This window comes from Mobula birostris, chromosome 4, assembly GCF_030028105.1.
Source record: "Mobula birostris isolate sMobBir1 chromosome 4, sMobBir1.hap1, whole genome shotgun sequence".
NCBI lineage: Eukaryota > Metazoa > Chordata > Chondrichthyes > Myliobatiformes > Myliobatidae > Mobula > Mobula birostris.
Genome location: NC_092373.1, coordinates 13040045 through 13060514, shown reverse-complemented (window position 1 = coordinate 13060514; position 20470 = coordinate 13040045). Strand labels below are relative to the sequence as shown.

Below are 20470 nucleotides of genomic sequence, written 5' to 3'. Positions count from 1 at the left end.
CTCTCTATAAGGAATTTGTAGATTTATCCTGTCACCGGTTGGCTTTCCTCTGGTCACTGTGGTTTCCTCTCACTGTCTAAAGGCATGTGGGTTAGAGTTAGTTGTGGGCATGTTATGCTTGTGTTAGAAGCATGGTGACACTTGAAAGCTGCCCCCAGCACATCCTCGGACTGAGTTGCTTGGTTGACTTATCTCAATACATAAGTAAATAAACCCTGAAGAAACTCAGCAAGGCAGGCTGCGGCTGTGAATAGAGGAACAGAGTCAAAGTTTCACGTTGAATTGTCCTTGTAACTATGCTTTCATAGGGTACTAAAGCACGGAAACAGGCCCTTTGGCTGATCTAGTCTGTAATAAACCATCATCCTGCCTAGTCCGTTCATCCACACCCAGACCATAGCCCTCCATACATCTCCCATTTATGTACCTACCTAAATGTTGCAATCGACCCTCCATCCAAACTTCTACTGGGAGTTGGTCCACACCTGCATGATTTACCTGTCATTTTTATCATTAATTCCTGACATTTTTCTCTGTGCATTATTTCTCTTTTCTGCAGAGTTATAGGAACTCTCCAGAATTATGAAAAGTTCAGTGATGTCTTTCACTGCAGGAAGAATCAATATATGAATCCGAAGCAGAAATGCCGTGTTTGGTAATCAAACCATTCTACTGTACCTTCAAGTTGTGTGGAATGTCTTTTGACAGGAGTCTTTGAGAGAGTGAGACTTTGAACTGCAAAATGAATTACTTTGTATTCAGTAATTTGAATTGATCAGATCCCTCTTCTGCTGGAACCTCGTGTCAATCAAATTCCCCAAACCACTACCGTTCAAATAATCCAACAAAATTAAACTGTAGAATGAAAGAGAGAGAGAGCTACAACGATAAGTACAGCAACTGTATCACAAGCATGGGCTATCTTAATATTGTGTACCATCCTGAATGAAGAAATGTTTCGGTTCATGAGCAAGATCACAGACTTCAAATGAGGTTTGAAGAAGATGAACTATCACCATTTGTATTTTAATACCTGGAGCTTGATACTGTCCAAGATTATAAATGTTTTTCAGACAATAATTGGAGATGAATGCAGATTGAAAAAAAAGTCTACAATAAGACTAGGAGCTAGTGTGAAAAATTAATTAATACTGTGTTAAATTCCGAATTATACGCATAGAATGATCTTTAGAGATGGCAGTGAAGATGTTCTTTTGTATTCCAAGGAATCAGCACCATCTCGCAAATGGTAAAAGTTCAAGTCTTACTGGAGTTTCTGATCAGGGATTGAAGTTCAAAGAATGTAACTTCATGGTGGTTTTACCCAGTGGTTCTCTCCTCTTTTAATACAAATTTGCCTTGAGTCTCATTGATGGATTCGGCTTGACAAGCTAACCGGCATCTTGTTATTCAATGCATTGCATCTTTCCAGGAGCCATCAGATATGAAGAGAGTCTTGCGTGCTTTAGTTGAATGATCTGGAAAGAAAGACCATGCACTCAAATAATGCCAAAGTGACCTCAAAAGATCTGAAAGTGCCTTACAGCCAACTAGCAAAATCCAATCGTTATTGTAAATGAGAGAAATGAGACAGTCAATATGTACACAGCAAGCTCCCTCTACTGTCAATGCAATAACAAGGAGATAGTCTATTTCAATGGCGTTGATCTAGGAATAAATATCATCTAAAATTGAAACATGTGAGACAACAATCTAGCTTTGAAAACACAAGAGATTTCTGCTGATGCTGAAAATCCTGAGTAACACAATCAAAATGCTGGCAGAACTCACCAGGTCAGGCAGCATCTGTGGAGAGAAACAAAAAGGCACATTTTGGGCTGAGACCCTTCATCAGGTCTTTGCTGTGTATCCCCCTGGCATCGTATCTAATGCCTAATAAAGATTAGGTGTTAGATATGCTGAGTCCTGATGAAGGGTCTCGGCCTGAAATGTCAGTTCTTTATTCCTCTGACCTGCTGAATTCCTCCAGCAATCTGTGTTACCTAACTTTGAAAATCATTTATAAAATTATTTTATTAAATTTAACTTTGAAATGTGTTTATTAAATTTGCCTGGAAACATCAAATGTTAAGGAATCTGGTATTGTTTCATTCTTTGCTATTATTTTTTTGTGATAAAATAAAGTCTTGATATTTCACTGCAATGGTTGCTAATAATATTAGGCAGTAGATACATTGCCAGCAGAATGTACAACAGGTGCAGTTCGCTTCCCTATATGAAGTTATCTTAAATGGTTGAAAAGTCATGAGCAGTCCATGACCAGATTTCCAACAGCACAAGCTATCAGAGAAACAACAGACGTTTGTACACCTCCCACCGCAGCAGGGGCTCCCAACCTCTTATGGCATGGACCAATATCATTAAGCAAGGGGTTTGTGGACCTCATTTTGGGGACTGCTGCTCTAATCTCACAGGAGATTAAGGGGAGGTTTCATAGTCACAGTAGGATTAAGTTTTAAGAAATTGCTTCCAGACCAGAACTCTCAAAAATAAGGAAACACAGAGTCTCAAACACAGGAGGTTCTGCTGAGGCCGGAAATCCAGAGCAACATATGGCAAATGCTGGAGGAACTCAGGGGGTCAGACAGCATCCACGGAAATGAGTAACCAACGTACATGGAGAAATGGGCTATGGAGGACTATGGTCCAGGTGCAGGTAGTTGGGGCAAGGCAGAATAACAGTTCAGCATGGATTAGATGGGCTGAAGGGCCTGTTTCTCTGTTGTAGTACTCCACGAGAAAGAAAATGCCAAATTAACATTTCCAGATTTCTTACTTAATCCAGAATACTATTTTCTAAATGGAATATTTTAAGGACTTTTCAAATGCAGGTTGCATGGTATTCCTCTGGTAATTCAAATAAATTATCTCTAACTTCTACTTTGGCAGACATCCAGCAGTTAATTAAAAACAAATAAGTTACAGAGGAGTAAGCTCAGCCACACAAAGACCCTACTTAACTGGCAGCAACATAGTCATTCACTTCCACATTCTGTGCCTTCTTGAATGCTTTAAAAGCAATTAGAAACACATCTAATGGTCATGTGCAAAAAACGTACTGAGCACTTCAGAGGAAATTTGCAGAGAATGCTTGATAATGAACTCTTCAGACAGACTAACACACACAAAATCCTGGAGGAACTCAGCAGGCCAGGTAGCATTAATGGAAAAGAGTACAGTCGACTTTTCAGGCCAGGACCCTTCTGCAGGACTGGAGAAAAAATGCCGAGGAGCAGCTTTGAAAGGTGAGGGGAGGGGGAGACAGAAACACAAGGTGATAGGTGAAACCTGAAGGGGGAGGAATGAAGTAAAGAGCTGGGAAGTTGTCCCTCCAACTTAAGTATGGCCTCATCACAGCATGTCCTGATAAGGCCGCACTCAGGTTGGAGTAACAACACCTTATATTCTGTTTAGGTGGCCTCCAACCTGTTGGCATGAACATCGATTTCTTGAACTTTCGGGAATGCCCCCCTTCTCCTTCACCACTCCTCATCCCCTTTCCCCTCTCTCACCTCATTTCCTTGCCCGCCCATCACTTCCTTCAGGTGCTCCTTCCCCCTTTTCTTTCTTCCATGGGCTTCTGTCCTCTTCTATCAAACTCCCCCTTCTCCTGCCCTGTATCTTTTTCACCAAAAAACTTCCCAGCTCTTTACTTCATTCCTCCCTCTTCAGGTTTCACCTATCATCTTGTGGTTCTCTCTCCCTTCCCCCCCACCTTTTAAATCTAATCCTAAGCTTTTTTTCTTGATCTCGGCCTGAAACATCTACTATACTATTTTCCATAGATGCTGCCTGGCCTGCTGAGTTCCTCCAGCATCTTGTGTGTGTTTCTCAGATTTCCAGCATCTGAAGATTTTCTCTTGTTTTTTACTTTAGACAGACTTTTACATTTGATACTTGCATGTGTATGTGTATGTATGTGTGTCTGTGTTTGTCTGTGTGTGGCTATGTTTGTGTGTCTGTGTTTGTGTGTGTGTCTGTGTTGTGTGTGGGTGTATATATGTGTGTGTGTGTTTGTCTGTGTTGTGTGTGTGTGTTGTGCACCTGGTCTGGAGGTATGCTGTTTTGTTCAGCTGTATACAGTACATATATGCTGCTGAATGACAATGAACTTGAACTTCACGCCATGAATTACTGCAGAGGTGTTGGAGAACAATGGCTTAAGGAGATAGCCAAAGCAGGGGGCAGAGGTGGATTTGAAAACAAGAGTAAGAATTTTATAATTAAGGCGTTGGTAGTCTGCTATTCAAAGTCGTTCATCAGCTACAAAGGTGATAAACATCTTGGAGATGAAGTCTCTGGGCTTTGTTAGTAATTAAAAGTCTTAGTAGTAGTTTGTATTCTGTAGTGCAGCCACTAGAATGATCAGATTCTCCTCAAATGAAGCACTTACCAGTTCATTGCACTGCACATGGCTCCAGCTGGCGAGTTCATTTATTTACTGCTCTGTTTATCGCACCAAGTCCATCACCCCTGTATCTGATGAATGACTTTGAATGGCAGACTACCAACGCCTCAATTATAAAGTTCTTACTCTTGTTTTCAAGTCCACCTCTGCCCTCTGCTTTGGCTATCTCCTTAACCCATTGTTCTCCAACACCTCTGCAGTAATTCATGGCGTGAAGTTCAAGTTCAAGTTCAAGTTCATTGTCATTCAGCAGCATATATGTACTGTATACAGCTGAACAAAACAATGTACCTCCAGACCAGGTGCACAACACACACACACACACACACACACACACACACACAGGCACACACACACACACACACACACACAGGCACACACACACACACACAGGCACACACACACACACACACACACACAGGCACACACAGACACAAACACAGGCACACACACACACACACAAACACAGGCACACACACACACAAACACAGGCACACACAGACACACACAGACATGCATACATACACATACACACAACACACACATACACATAGATACAACACACTCACTCACACACATAAGCATACACAGGCACACGAACACCCATGTCAAATTTGCAAATATCTAAGGAAATCAAGGTGCTGCTGTGCTTTCTTTGAAGTGGCACTTACCTGCTGGATCCAGGACAGATCCTCTTAAATGATAACACTGAGGAATTTAAACTTGCTGACGCTCTCCACCTCTGATCCCCCAATGAGGACTGGCTCATGAGTGTCCACTTTCCTTCTCCTGTAGTCAACAACCAGCTCCCTGGAGTTTTGACATCGAGTAGAGATTGTCTGCTCAGGCAGGTTTTCAATCTCCCTCCTACATACAGATTTGTCACCATCTTTGATTCAGCTAATAACAATGGTGTTGTCAGCAAATTTAAACATGGTACTGAATCTAAGCAAAGCCTCACAGTCATTAGTATATAAAGTGAGTAGAGCAGGGTGCTAAGCACACAGGCTTGTGGTGCAGCTGTGCTGATGGTGATTGTGGAGATGTTGTTTCAATTGAACGGACTGGGGTCTGCAAGTGAGAAAATCGATCATTCAGCTGCACAAGGTTGTATGGAGGCTAAGGGGTTGGAGCTTATTGAGTAACTTTTCAGGAGATGATAGCATTGCATACAGAACAGTAGTTGACGCAGAGAATCCTGCGCCGTGCACCTTCACCATCCAGCTGCTCCATGGTTGAGTGAAAAGCCAATGAAACAGCCTCTGCTGTTGACCTGCTGCGATGGTAAGTAAATTAGAGATTTGCCAGATCTGCCAGAGTTCCCCAACATACATAAGCTGGTTTAAAGTTAGAGCAATGTTTTAGGTTAGCTCTATTTGTTACATCAACATTGAAACTGACAGTGGAACTCCAGACAGCGGTGTGAATAGAAACATCGAAACATAGAAAATAGGTGCAGGAGTAGGCCATTCGGCCCTTCGAGCCTGCACCACCATTTATTATGATCATGGCTGATCATCCAACTCAGAACACCGCCCCAGCCTTCCCTCCATACCCCCTGACCCCCGTAGCCACAAGGGCTATACCTAACTCCCTCTTAAATATAGCCAATGAACTGGCCTCAACTGTTTCCTGTGGCAGAGAATTCCACAGATTCACCACTCTCTGTGTGAAGAAGTTTTTCCTAATCTCGGTCCTAAAAGGCTTCCCCTCTATCCTCAAACTGTGACCCCTCGTTCTGGACTTCCCCAACATCGGGAACAATCTTCCTGCATCTAGTCTGTCCAATCCCTTTAGGATCTTATACGTTTCAATCAGATCCCCCCTCAATCTTCTAAATTCCAATGAGTACAAGCCCAGTTCATCCAGTCTTTCTTCATATGAAAGTCCTGCCATCCCAGGAATCAATCTGGTGAACCTTCTTTGTACTCCCTCTATGGCAAGGATGTCTTTCCTCAGATTAGGGGACCAAAACTGCACACAATACTCCAGGTGTGGTCTCACCAAGGCCTTGTACAACTGCAGTAGTACCTCCCTGCTCCTGTACTCGAATCCTCTCGCTATAAATGCCAGCATACCATTTGCCTTTTTCACCGCCTGCTGTACCTGCATGCCCACTTTCAATGACTGGTGTATAATGACACCCAGGTCTTGTTGCACCTCCCCTTTTCCTAATCGGCCACCATTCAGATAATAATCTGTTTTCCTATTTTTGCCACCAAAGTGGATAACTTCACATTTATCCACATTAAATTGCATCTGCCATGAATTTGCCCACTCACCCAACCTATCCAAGTCACCCTGCATCCTCTTAGCATCCTCCTCACAGCTAACACTGCCACCCAGCTTCGTGTCATCCGCAAACTTGGAGATGCTGCATTTAATTCCCTCATCCAAGTCATTAATATATATTGTAAACAACTGGGGTCCCAGCACTGAGCCTTGCGGTACCCCACTAGTCACCGCCTGCCATTCTGAAAAGGTCCCGTTTATTCCCACTCTTTGCTTCCTGTCTGCTAACCAACTCTCCACCCACACCAATACCTTACCCCCAATACCGTGTGCTTTAAGTTTGCACACTAATCTCCTGTGTGGGACCTTGTCAAAAGCCTTCTGAAAATCCAAATATACCACATCCACTGGTTCTCCCCTATCCACTCTACTAGTTACATCCTCAAAAAATTCTATGAGATTCGTCAGACATGATTTTCCTTTCACAAATCCATGCTGACTTTGTCCGATCACTCCAGCAGTTTCCCCACCACCGACGTTAGGCTAACCGGTCTATAATTCCCTGGTTTCTCTCTCCCTCCTTTTTTAAAAAGTGGAGTTACATTAGCCACCCTCCAATCCTCAGGAACTAGTCCAGAATCTAACGAGTTTTGAAAAATTATCACTAATGCATCCACTATTTCTTGGGCTACTTCCTTAAGCACCCTGGGATGCAGACCATCTGGCCCTGGGGATTTATCTGCCTTCAATCCCTTTAATTTACCTAACACCACTTCCCTACTAACATGTATTTCGCTCAGTTCCTCCATCTCACTGGACCCTCTGTCCGCTACTATTTCTGGAAGATTATTTATGTCCTCCTTAGTGAAGACAGAACCAAAGTAATTATTCAATTGGTCTGCCATGTCCTTGCTCCCCATAATCAATTCACCTGTTTCTGTCTGCAGGGGACCTACATTTGTCTTTACCAGTCTTTTCCTTTTTACATATCTATAAAAGCTTTTACGGTCCGTTTTTATGTTTCCTGCCAGTTTTCTCTCATAATCTTTTTTCCCCTTCCTAATTAAGCCCTTTGTCCTCCTCTGCTGAACTCTGAATTTCTCCCAGTCCTCAGGTGAGCCACTTTCTCTGACTAATTTGTATGCTTCTTCTTTGGAATTGATACTATCCCTAATTTCTCTTGTCAGCCACGGGTGCACTACCTTCCTTGATTTATTCTTTTGCCAAACTGGGATGAACAATTGTTGCAGTTCATCCATGCGATCTTTAAATGCTTGCCATTGCATATCCACCGTCAACTCTTTAAGTGTCATTTGCCAGTCTATCTTAGCTAATTCATGTCTCATACCTTCAAAGTTGCCCCTCTTTAAGTTCAGAACCTTTGTTTCTGAATTAACTATGTCACTCTCCATCTTAATGAAGAATTCCACCATATTATGGTCACTCTTACCCAAGGGGCCTCTCACGACAAGATTGCTAATTAACCCTTCCTCATTGCTCAAAACCCAGTCCAGAATAGCCTGCTCTCTAGTTGGTTCCTTGAAGTTCCTCAAAAAACCATCCCGCATACATTCCAAGAAATCCTCTTCCTCAGCACCTTTACCAATTTGGTTCACCCAATCTACATGTAGATTGAAGTCACCCATTATAACTGCAGTTCCTTTATTGCACACATTTCTAATTTCCTGTTTAATACCATCTCCGACATCACTACTACTGTTAGGTGGCCTGTACACAACTCCCACCAGCGTCTTCTGCCCCTTAGTGTTACGCAGCTCTACCCATATCGATTTCACATCTTCCCGGCTTATGTCCTTCCTTTCCATTGCGTTAATCTCTTCTTTAACCAGCAACGCCACCCCACCTCCCCTTCCTTCATGTCTATCCCTCCTGAATATTGAATATCCCTGAACGTTGAGCTCCCATCCCTGGTCACCCTGGAGCCATGTCTCTGTGATCCCAACTATATCATAATCATTAATAACAATCTGCACTTTCAATTCATCCACCTTATTACGAATGCTCCTTGCATTGACACACAAAGCCTTCAGGCGCTCTTTTACAACTCTCTTAGCCCTTATACAATTATGCTGAAAAGTGGCCCTTTTTAATGCTTGCCCTGGATTTGTCGGCCTGCCACTTTTACTTTTCTCCATAGTACTTTTTGTTTCTACCCTCACTTTACACCCCTCTGCCTCTCTGCACTGGTTCCCATCCCCCTGTAGTGAACTAACCTCCTCACGCCTAGCCTCTTTAATTTGATTCCCACCCCCCAACCATTCTAGTTTAAAGTCACCTCAGTAGCCCCCGCTAATCTCCCTGCCAGGATATTGGTCCCCCTAGGATTCAAGTGCAACCCATCCTTTTTGTACAGGTCACGCCTGCGCCAAAAGAGGTCCCAATGATCCAAAAACTTGGAATCCCTGCCCCCTGCTCCAATCCCTCAGCCATGCATTTATCCTCCACCTCATCGCATTCCTACTCTCACTGTCGCGTGGCACCCAAGTCAGTGATTGGTGATCACTGGCATTATAAGGCTGACCACTACACTACCCTATCAACAGCCAGCCTCTCCTCGCTACACGTTGCCTCTGTCTGTAATCCAGCTATTATCCACCTTTAGTATGGTGCTGAAATAGGTAATGAACAATGTGGTTTTGTGAAAGACAAAGGAACAAGAAACGCAATATTGATGTTAAGGATACTATCAGAATGAGCTGTTCAAGTGCAAAAAGATTTGTTTGTTTGTTTTATCAACTACACAAAGGCATTTGATAAAGTGAAGCACAATAAGTTATTTGAAATATTACAGAAAACTCTAGATCTAGATTTGAAAGACCTCCGCCTAATCAGAAATCTGTACTCGGGACAAACTGCCGCTGTAAGAATAGATGGACAAGTGAGTCAGTTTACGAAAATCAAGAGAGGCGTTAGACAAGGGGAATGTTACAATAGGGCAATGGGGACTTCAATGTGCAGGTAGATTGGGAAAATCAGGTTTTTGCAGGATTCTGGGTGGGGGGGGTGGAGTTTCTAGAGTGCCTACAACATGGCATTTTAGAGCAGCTCAAGGTTGAGCCACTTGAGCCACTAGGGGATTATTTATTCTGGATTGTGTGTTGTGCAAGAACTGGAATTGATTACAGAGCTTAAGGTAAAAGCACCTTTAGGGTAAAGTGATCATCATATGATCAAATTCACCCTGAAATTTGAAAAGGAGAAGCTAAAGTCAGGTGTATCAAGGGAATTACAAAGGCAGGAGAGAGAGCTGGACAAAATTGATTCGAAAACAGCACCGGCAGGGGTGACGCCTGAGCAACAATGGCTGGAATTTTTGGAAACAACTCAGAAGGCACAGGGTACATACATCCCAAAGAAGAAGAAGTATTCTAAAGGATAGATGACTTAACCGTGGCTAAAAGGGAAGCCAAAGCCAACATAAAAGCCAAAGAGAGGGCATATATTGGAACAAAAATTAGTGGGGAGTTAGAGGATTGGGAAGTTTTTAAAAACCAACGGAAGTCAACTAAAAAAAGTCATTAAGTAGGTAACGATGGACTTCGAAAGTTAGCTAGCCAATAATACTAAAGAGGATACCAAAAGATTCTTCAGGTACATAAAGTGGGAAAAAAAAGAGAGGTAGTAATGGGGGACAACAAAATGGTGGATGAACTGTCTAAGTATTTTGTGTCACTTTTCACTGTGGAAGACATTATCAGTATGGTGGAAGTTCCTGGTGTCCGAAGGCATAAAGTGTATGAAGTTACCATTACTAGAAAGAAGGTTCTTGGAGAACTAAAAGGTCTGAAGGTAGATAAGTTACCTGGACCAGATGGTGTACACCCCAGGGTTCTAAAAGAGGAGGGTGAAGAGATCGTGGAGATATTAGTGATGATCTTTCAAGAATCAATGGATTCTGGAATGGTTCAGCAAAACTGGCAAATTGCAAATGTCACTCCACTCCTCAGGAAGGGAGAAAGGCAGAAGAATGGAAACAACAAGCAATCACTGTTGTAACATTTCCCTTTTGGCGTGCATTTTCAACCTTCTGTTGTAATTTGTAGGCCACATCCTTACTACTGTTTGAGGGTCTGTATATAACTCCTATCAGGGTCTTCTTACTTTTGCGAATAAGCTCTATCCACAATGATTCAACGTGGTCCAACCCTATGTGTTCTCTTTCTAATGATTTGATTTGATTTGATCCCAACAGAGTTACACCACTCCCTCTGCCTTCCTCCCTGTCCTTTTGATACAATTTGTATGCTTGAACATTTAGCTCCCAGCTATAATCCTATAAATTAAGGAAGAGGTCTCAGGTTGCCTGATGAAAGAGGCCATGGTCAGCATGATTTCCTCAAGGAAAACTCTAGCCTGTCAAATCTGTTAGAATTCTTTGAAGAAATAATAAGCAGGATAGACAAAGGAGAGTCAGTTGATATTGTGTACTTGGATTTACAGAAGGACTTTGACAAGGTGCCACACATGAGGCTGCTTAATAAGTCAATGGTATTACAGGAAAGAATCTAGCATGGGCAAAGCAGTGGCTTATTGGCAGGAGGCAAAGAGTGGGATTAAAGGGAGCCTTTTCTGGTCAGCAGATGGTACCTAGTGGTGTTCCATTGGAGTCTGTGATGGGACAGATTCTTTTTACGTTTTATGTCACTGATTTGAATGATTTTGGATGGTGGAATTGATAGCTTTGTTGCAAAGTATAGAGGCTACAGAAGTACTTAGATTAGCAGAATGGGCAAAGGAAATGGCAGATGGAATACAATGCTGGGAAGTGTATGGTCATGCACTTTGGTAGAAGACATTGTAGGGGTGACTATTTTCTAAATGGAGAGAAAATACAAAAAACCTGAAGCACAGAGGAACTTCAGAGTTCTTGTGCTGGATTTCCTAAAGGTTAATTTGCAGGTTGAGTCTGAGGCGAGGAAGGCAAATAACAATGTTAGCTGTCATTTCAAGAGGACCCGAATATAAAAGCAAGGATGTAATGTTGAGATTTTATAAAGCACTGCGGAGGCCTCACTTAGAATATTGTGAGCAAGTTTGGGCTCCTTATCTTAGAAAGGATGTGCTGAAACTGGAGAGGGTTAAAATAGGTTTGGAAAAATAATTCCTGCATTGAAAAGCTTGTCATGCAAAGAGTGCCGGATGTCTCTGGGACTAGAGGGGTGAAATGCGCCAGGATCCTCAATGTTCCTGAATGCATCCACAATGTCCTGAAGAGGGAAGGTGAGCAGCCAGAAGTCATGGTACCTGTTGGTACCAATAACATAGGTAGAAAAATGGAGAAGGTCCTGAAAACAGAATACAGGGAGTTAGGAAAGAATCTGAGAAGAAGGACCTCAAGGGTGGTAATCTCAGTGTTGGTGCCTGTACCAGACGACAGTGAAGTTAGGAATAGAATGAGGGGTCAAATAAATGCATAGCTGAAGAATTGGAGTGGGGGGCAGGGATTTAGATTTCTGGATAAGTGGGACCTCTTCTGGGGCATGTGTGACCTGTGCAAAAGGGACGGGTTGCATGTGAATCCAAGGAGGAAGAATATTCTTACGGGCAGATGGCTGAAGTTTCTCGAGCTGTTGGGAGTGGTTTAAACAAATATGGCGGGGGAATGGGAAACAGAATGATAGAGCTAAGGATGAGCCAGCAGGTCTACAAATAGATGATGGATGTAACATTAATGTAAGGAAGGACAAACCAATGATTGGATTCAAATGTAGACAAGAGCAAAGAGTTAAATTGTACCACAGAAGCAAAATTCAATAGGGCACAAAGGATGCAGGTCTAAAAGTGTTGTATTTCAATGCATGCAGCATTCAGAATAAGGTGGACGAATTCATGGCGCAATTAGAGATTGGTCAGTATGGTGTTGTGGGCATCACTGAGTCGCAGCTGAAAGAAGGCCATAGTTGGGAGCTTAACATCAAAGGATGTACTTTGTATTGAAAGGACAGGCAGAAAGGCATAGGCAGTGGTGTGGCTCTGTTCGTAAGAGATGGAATTATATCTTTAGAAAGAGGTGACATAAAGTCAGAGAATGTTTTATTTTTGTGGGTGGAGTTAGTAAACTGCAAGTGTTAAAAAAAACACATAATGGAAATCATATATAGGCCCCCAAAAGGTAGCCAAGATGTGGGATTGAGATTGCAAAGGGAGCTGGAAAAGGCATATAATAAGGGTAATGTCACAATTGTAATGGGGGATCTCAGTATTCAAGGGGATTGGGAAAATTTGGTTGGTGTTAGACTACAAGAGAGGGAATTTGTTGAATGCCTATGAGATGGCTTCTTCGAGCAGCTTGTGCTTAAGCCTACTGGAGGAAAGGCTATCTTAGATTGGCTATTGAGTGATAACCCAGGTCTTATGAGGGAGCTTAACACAAAGGAAACCTTAGGGGACAGTAATCCTAATATGATTGAATTCATACTGGAATTTGAGAGGGAGAAGCACAAGTCACAGTTATCGTTATTGCAATGGAATAAAGGGAATTAGAGAGGCATGAGAGAGGAGCTTGCCCAGGTGGATTGGAGGAGGATACTGGTGGGGATGACAACAGAGCAGAGATGGCTGAAGTTTCTGGGAATAGTTCATAAGGTGCAGGATGGATATGACCCACAGAAGGAAAAGTTCTCAAACAGCAGGGCTAGGGCAAGGCAACCATGGCTGATGGGGGAATTTAAGGACTGCATAAAAGCCGGTGAAAGGGCATATAAGGTAACAAAAGTGAGTGGGAAGTTTTTAAAACCCAACAAAAGGCAACTAAAAATGCTATAGGAAGGAAAAAGATGAACGATGAGGACAAACTAGCTGATAATATGAAACAGGATATTGTCAGTTTTTTTTTTCATTCATTTGGAGAGTAAAGGGGAGTTTGGAGTTTTTTATTGGACCACTGGAAAATGATGCTGGTAAGGTAGTAATGGGGAACAAAGAAATGGCAGATGATCTTAATGAGTACATTGCATCAATCTTCTCAGTGGAAGACACCAGTAGTGTGCCAGAGGTTCGTGAGTGTCAGGGAGCAGGATTGAGTATCATTGCTATTCCAAAGGAAAATGTGCTGGGCAAACTCTAAGATCTTTTGGTGGATAGGTCAGCTGCTCCAGATACACTATATCCCAGATACCTGAGGAAGGTTGATAAAGAGATATTGGATGCATTGGCCATGATCATTCAAGAATCACTTGATTCAGGCATGGTCCCAGAGGACTGGATGTTTGCAAATGACACTCCACTCTTTAAGAAGGGAGGAAGGCAAAGAAAGGAAACTATAGGCCAGTTGGCCAAATCTCAGTGGTTGGGAAAGTGTTGGAGTCTATTATTTCAAGGTACTTGGAGACTAAAAAAAAATAAATCGAAGTTAGCATAGTTTCTGTAAAGGGAAATCTTGGCTGACAAATCTATTGCAGTTCTTAGAGTGACAAGCTGGGTGGACAAAGGAGAGGTAGTGGATGTCATGTTCTTAGATGTTCAGAAAGTATTTGAAAGGTGCCACACGAGGCGATGTAACAAGATAAAATCCTATGTCTGAAGAGGAAAGATATTGGCATTGATAGAGGAATGGCTGACAGACAGGAGGCACTGAGTAGGAATAAAGGGGGCCTTCTCTGGTTGGCTGCTAATGGTGTTCCTCAAGAGTCAATATTGGGATTGCTACTTTTCACATTGTTTGCCAATGATTCTGATAATGGAATTGACGGCTTTGTGGCTAAATTTGTGGATGATACGAAGATAGGTGGAGGGATAGGTAGTTCTGAGGAAGCAATATGCTTGCAGCAGAATTTAGAAACACTGGAAGAATGGACAAGAATGTGGCAGATAGATTACAGTGTTGGGAAATGTATGATTAATGTATTCTTGTAAAAGGAACAATAATGCAGACTATTATCTTAATGGGGAGAAAATTCAAACATCAGAGGTGCAGAAAGACTTAGGAGTCCTTGTGCAAGACTCCCAGAAGGTTAATTTACAGGTTGAGTCTGTGGCAAAGAAGGCAAATGCAATGTTGGCACTTATTTCAAGTGGAATAGAATATAAAAGCAAGGAGAAAATGCTGAGCATTTATAAGACACTGGTCACGCCGCACTTGGAGTGTTGTCAACAGTTTTGGACCCCATATCTCAGACAGGATGTGTTGTCATTGGAGAGTCCAGAGGAGGTTCACGAGGATGACTCTGGTAATGAAGGGGTTAACATATGAGGAGCATTTGGCAGCTTTGAGCCTGTACTCACCGGAATTTAGGAGAATACGGGGGTATCTCATTGAAGCCTACCGAGTGCTGAAAGAACTCGAAAAGTTTGACATGGAGAAGATGTTTCCTATGGTGGGGGTGTCCAGAACTAGAGGGAAAAGCCTCAAAATTGAGGGGTGATCTTTTGAAACGCAGATAAGGAGGAAATCTTTTTAGCCAGAGAGCAGGGGATCTGTGGAATGCTCTGCCACAGACTGCGGTGGAGGCCAAGTCCATGGGTGTATTTAAAACAGAAGTTGATAGTTTCCTGATTGGTCAGGGGATCAACGGATAAGGTGAGGAGGCAGCTGTACGGGTTCGAGTAGGATCTGGGATCAGCCGCGGTGGAATGGCGGAGAAGACTTGTTGGGCTGAATGGCCTAATTCTGCTCCTATGTTTTATGGTCTTCATTGAAGCCTATCAAATGGTGTAAAACCCTGACACAGTGGAGGTGAAGATAAAATTTCAACCATGATGAAATGGCAGAGCAGACTGGATAGGCGAAGCGGCCTAATTGTGCTCCTGTATCTTATGGAACTTTATCTCAGAAAGGATGTGTTGGCATTGGAGAGAATCTAGAGGAGGCTTGTGAGAATGATCTGGGAAATGAGAGGCTTAATGTGTGAGGGGCATTTGATTGCTTTGAGCCTGTAGTTGCTGGAGATTTGAAGAATGAGGGGTGATCTTATTGAAGCCTGTTGAGTATTGAAAGGCCTAGATAGATTTCAAAGGTTTCAAAGGTACATTTAACGTCAGAGAGATGCATACAATATGCATCCTGAAATGGTTTCTCTTTGCAACCATCCACAAAAAACAGAGGAGTGCCCCCAAAGAATGAATGACTGTTAAATGTTGGAACCCCTAAGTCTGCCCCAGCTCCCCTCCGTCCCACACGTAAGCAGCAATCCCCCCCACACCCCACCAGAAAAAAAAGCATCGGCACTCACCACCGAGCACTCAAGTGTGAGTAAAGCAACAGCAAAGCCACAGACTTGCAGTACCCCAAAGACTGCACGTTCCCCTGGTATTCGATATACAATAGACTTTCTCTCTCCCTAATAAGGGAGAAAGAAATGTCTCTGTTTCACAGCGAGAGGGGAGACATAACAAGCAACTCACTGGTTTACAATGTTAAAAGTCCATTGTGTCACTTTTTCTGAGCTCTGTGCCCAAAGATCTCGGGTCTCTGGGTACACAGCCTTAGATCTTTCATCTCCCACGAGACACCAATCTCCTGCCCGGACACCAACCTTTAATCTGTCCGTCTCCAGAGCCACGAGATCTCAGCCCTCTGAAGACCAGCTGAGCTCCTAGGCTGCGCCCTTGGCGTGCCGAACAGCAGCCAGTTGTGAAACCCCGAATACAAGGTCCCATACCCACAAAGAAGCTTAGTCAACATGTAACTCCAGGTCAGGGACTTCAAAAGAAATCTGAAAGGGAAAAATAAAGATACTAAAGATGGAAATAGAGCTGTCTCCAAAAATGCAAGCAAAGGAGTTGCTGATTCTCTATGGCATAACCTCAGAGTTGTTGTGGAGTGGATGCTTTCTATAGTGGGGGAAGTCTTGGATTAGAGAGCACAGTCTCAGAATAGAAGGACAGCCCTTTAGAACAGAGATGAAGAGGAATTTTTTTAGCCAGAGTGTAGTGAATTCAAGGAATTTATTGCCACAGATGGCTGTGGAGGCCAAGTCATTAGGTATATTAGAAGCTGTTTTTGATAGTTTCTTGATTTATAAATGTATCAATAATTACTCAATGAAAGCACAGGGTGAGCGGGTCTCTGATTACGTAGGGTGCTTTTCTGATGCGGCAAGAAGTATAGGTTTGCTCAATTTCAACGTTTAAGAGAAGTTTAGATAAATACATTGTTAGCAGGGATATGGAGAGCTATGGCCCCAGTGTAGGTCAATGGGAATAAGCAGTTTGAATGTTTTCACCATGGACTAGATGAGCTGAATGGCCTGTTTCTGTGCTGTACTTCTCTATGACTCTAAGGCAGGAGAATGGGGTTCAGAGTGATATGATAGGCATAATAGAATGGTGCAGCAGGCTTGTTGGGTGAAATGGGCCAATTACGCTTCCATGTCTCATAGTTTTATGGTCTTACAAGAATGACCCAAGGAGTGAAATGCTTAATATATGAGCCAAGCTTTATGCCTCTGGGTTGAGAATCGAATTCAGGAGGACGCTGGGTGAACTTGTATAGAAATCTACTGGATAATGAAAATCCTGGGAGAATGTTTAGTGTAGTGGATGAGTCTAGGACAACATGGCACAGCCTCAGAACCCTTAAGAACCAAGCTGAGGAAGAATTCCTTCAGCCAGAGTGTGATGAATCTTTGAAATTCATTGCCAGAGATGGCTGTGCAGATGACATTAATACAGAGATTAACAGTTTCCTGATCGGTAAGAGGGATAAAAGTTATGGGGAGAATGCAGAAGATTGAGGCTGGAACAGAATTCAACCGTTTCAAATGAATATCGATTATGTGTAACTAGGGGCCGTGCACAATCCGGATTTGATGGAGGCAGCCATGAGGAGTGCAGAGGAACATCTGGAGTAACTTCTGAAATGCCCGCTTCGCTGCCGCTGCTACTGTGCGATCGAGAATCTCCGGAGACAAAGGCCCCAAATCCTCGGCTTTGCATATCGCCTGTTGCCGGGGCCGGGGTCAAAGCGTTCGGCAGAGATGGTACTCGGTGCTCGGTGTCGGAGAGCTGGTCGGAGGCTCGGAGTTTTTCAGACTGACTCGGAGTTGGACTGTGGTCGGATGCTTCCAGGATGCTGCATCGGTAAGTTGGCGGTGCTGGAGGTTCACCGTCTGCGTGAGACGATGGGACTTTCGAGAGACTTTGAGACTTTACTGTCCCTTGGTCTGTTCTTATTAAATTACGGTATTGCTTTGCACTGTTGTAACTATATGTTATAATTACGTGGTTTTTGTTAGTTTTGAAGTCGGTTTGTCATGTGTTTTTCGTGATATCATTCTGGAAAAACATTTTATCATTTCTTAATGCATGCATTACTAAATGACAATAAAAGGGGACTGCGTGTCCTCATAATCATCATCATCACCAAAAGAGCCTGTTTCATGGATCACAATGTTTCTACAAAGATTAATTTTATAATCAGTGATCTTTATTTGTCACATGTACAATGAAACATGCAGTGAAATCCATCATTTGCATCAATGACCAACGCAGTCGGATTTGTGCTGGAGGCAGCCTGCACGTGTTGCCATGCCTCCAGCACCAACGTAACATCCCCATAAGTGCAGATGTGACTCTCTGACAGATTGGTAGTGCTAAAGTTCCATTGCAAGCACACATGCTGGCATTTTTCAGCAACAAGAATCGCTCCAAGATGGTATATTGACTCCCTAATATTAAGTTCAGGGATGCCTTGAAACCATTTTACCAGGATCCTGCCAGTACCAGAGAAGATCTTGTGAGGAAAGATACAGCAAGTTAAAGCTTTTTTTTCTGGAGCAAAGGAGGACATGAGGTGACTTGATACAGGTGTACAAGATGATGAGAGGCAGAAATTGAGTGAACGGCTGTCAGCTTTTTTCTCCAGAACGGCAACAGCTAATAATAGAGGATATCTTGAGTGGAGAAAGGTTTGTGGCGGGCGGGGGGGGGGGGGGGGGGAGATGTCACATTTAGTTTTATTGATTTTTTAAAAATTTTGTTTACACACACAGAATGGTAAGTGTCTAGAGGCAGGTACATTAAGGACTTTTAAGAAACTCTTAGGTAGACATGGATGACAGAAAAGTAGAGGCCTTTGTGGAAGGGAAGGACTAGATTGATTTCTGAGTCGGTTAAAAGGCTGGTAGAACATTGTGAGCGATAGGGCTTGTACTGTTTGCTAATATTCTATCTTCTGTGTTCTATTTTGCACTGCAGAGTATCCTGAAGGGAGACCATGAACAGCCACAGGTCATGGTAGGCTTCTGTGTCAATGCAAAATTGATTCAGCGCTAAATTCAAAGTCAATGCACATTTATTGTCAAAGTATATATACTACATACAACCTTGTGATTTGTCTCCTTACAGGCAGCCATAAAACAAAGAAACCCAATAGAACCCATTAAAAATTGAAGACTGTCAAGCACCCAAAGTGCAGAAAGGAAAAATAAATCATGCAAGCAATACAGGTAAGAAAGCCGCTGAAGTCCACAGCCCCGAGGCCAGTCACCACAGCAGGTGACTCAGGCGACCATTAGTTGCAGGCCACAGCCTCAGTTCGGTGCAGAGGTGAGTTAACGTCGCAGAGCAGCACGCTGAACCGGCACGTCCTTCGAAACCCTGAATTTTCCAATCTGCCCCTGTCTTAAATTGTCCAAACCTCAGGTCTTTTCTCACTCTCAGGCCTGGGCACTACCGCCTCAATTTGGCCCATACCTGTCCAATCTCAGAATTACTTTGGTGCCACACACACACTAGTAAATACAAGAATAGGGGTGTAGACCAGATGAATGTGTGGCTGAAGAGGTGGTGCAATACTGAGGGCTTTAAATATGAGAAATAGTGGGACCTGTAGATGCACAGCAGCTCACCGGAGAGCCGTGCCCTCGTGGGGGTGTTTGCTAGTGCTATTGGGATGAGTTTAACCTGGAATGGCAGGGATATGGGAACCTAAGCCAGACATCCCACCTCTCCCGGAAGTTCCAGGAGTCCACCGCATATTAATAGCAGCTCCCTGATGCCCCCAAATTATATACAATATCCCGGAAATGAGAGGGAGAGGGAGAGGGAGCGAGCATCCTGGTTGGTCTCTCTTTGTGCTAAGTAGACCTATCAGTTTTCCCTGTGGGCGGGCTTTACAGTCGACCTCTGTGTCTCCATCAGTTCAGTTTCGTGTCCTGCGCCGCCATGGCAAAGTGTTTCAAAAAAAGAAAATATAAAACGCACGTCACCCCAGACTATACTAAAGTGTACCCCTGCCTAATAGGACAGTGTTGCTCACTGCACTGTTTGCAACAGTGACTTTTCTATTGCCCAAATGACTGTAAAAGACATGTTGAGGTGAGTTTAACAGGTGTCATTCATTCATTAGCATAGCTAACATTATTTAAACTAGCTGGCTAGTTGCTAAGGAGCTACTCTATTGATGTCCTACGTGATCAGGCCAAACTCCCTGTAGACGTGCTTAAATTTGTAATAGAATTTAAAAACCACTCCATGATAATATATAAGTACATATTGTATTTTAATGTCACATTTTCTGCATATACCCAGATTACAGATTGGTTTACAGATTAGACAAAATCACTAAACAAAGTATTGCATAGGACAATATAATAGGGATACACCTTATGTTTTTATTTCTTTTAGGGACCACAACATATTAGGGAGGCTAATCGCAGGGAAGGCTGCTCAAGTATTTCACAGTTCTTTTCAGCAGAGCCACATCACAGTACAAGGAAAGTTTGCAAAAGAAATAGAAAAGCTATTTGTGTTAGCATTGAGATTGCCAACAAAATACTCAACAAAGAATATATGTGTGTGTGTGTGTGTGTATAAATAGTTTCAATATGTGTCAAATAAATTGTTGTG

General features: G+C 42.9%; 1 protein-coding gene and 1 long non-coding RNA gene across 4 annotated transcripts in view; both read left to right on the top strand.

The window, feature by feature from the left end:
• LOC140196167 (neprilysin-like) overlaps positions 1 to 2149 on the top strand; it is a 303855-nt gene extending 301706 nt beyond the window's left edge. For all 3 annotated transcript variants that reach the window (XM_072254924.1, XM_072254921.1, XM_072254923.1), the window contains exon 23: positions 560 to 2149. In XM_072254924.1, the coding sequence (XP_072111025.1) occupies positions 560 to 659 (100 nt within the window). In that variant the 3' untranslated portion in view covers positions 660 to 2149. The remainder of the gene's footprint in view (positions 1 to 559) is intronic.
• A 15283-nt stretch (positions 2150 to 17432) lies between these two features.
• Positions 17433 to 19046, top strand: LOC140195850 (uncharacterized). The gene is made up of 3 exons (XR_011885553.1): positions 17433 to 17701; positions 18818 to 18856; positions 18968 to 19046. It is a non-coding gene; the product is annotated as an uncharacterized lncRNA (long non-coding RNA).
• The last annotated feature ends 1424 nt before the right edge of the window (positions 19047 to 20470 follow it).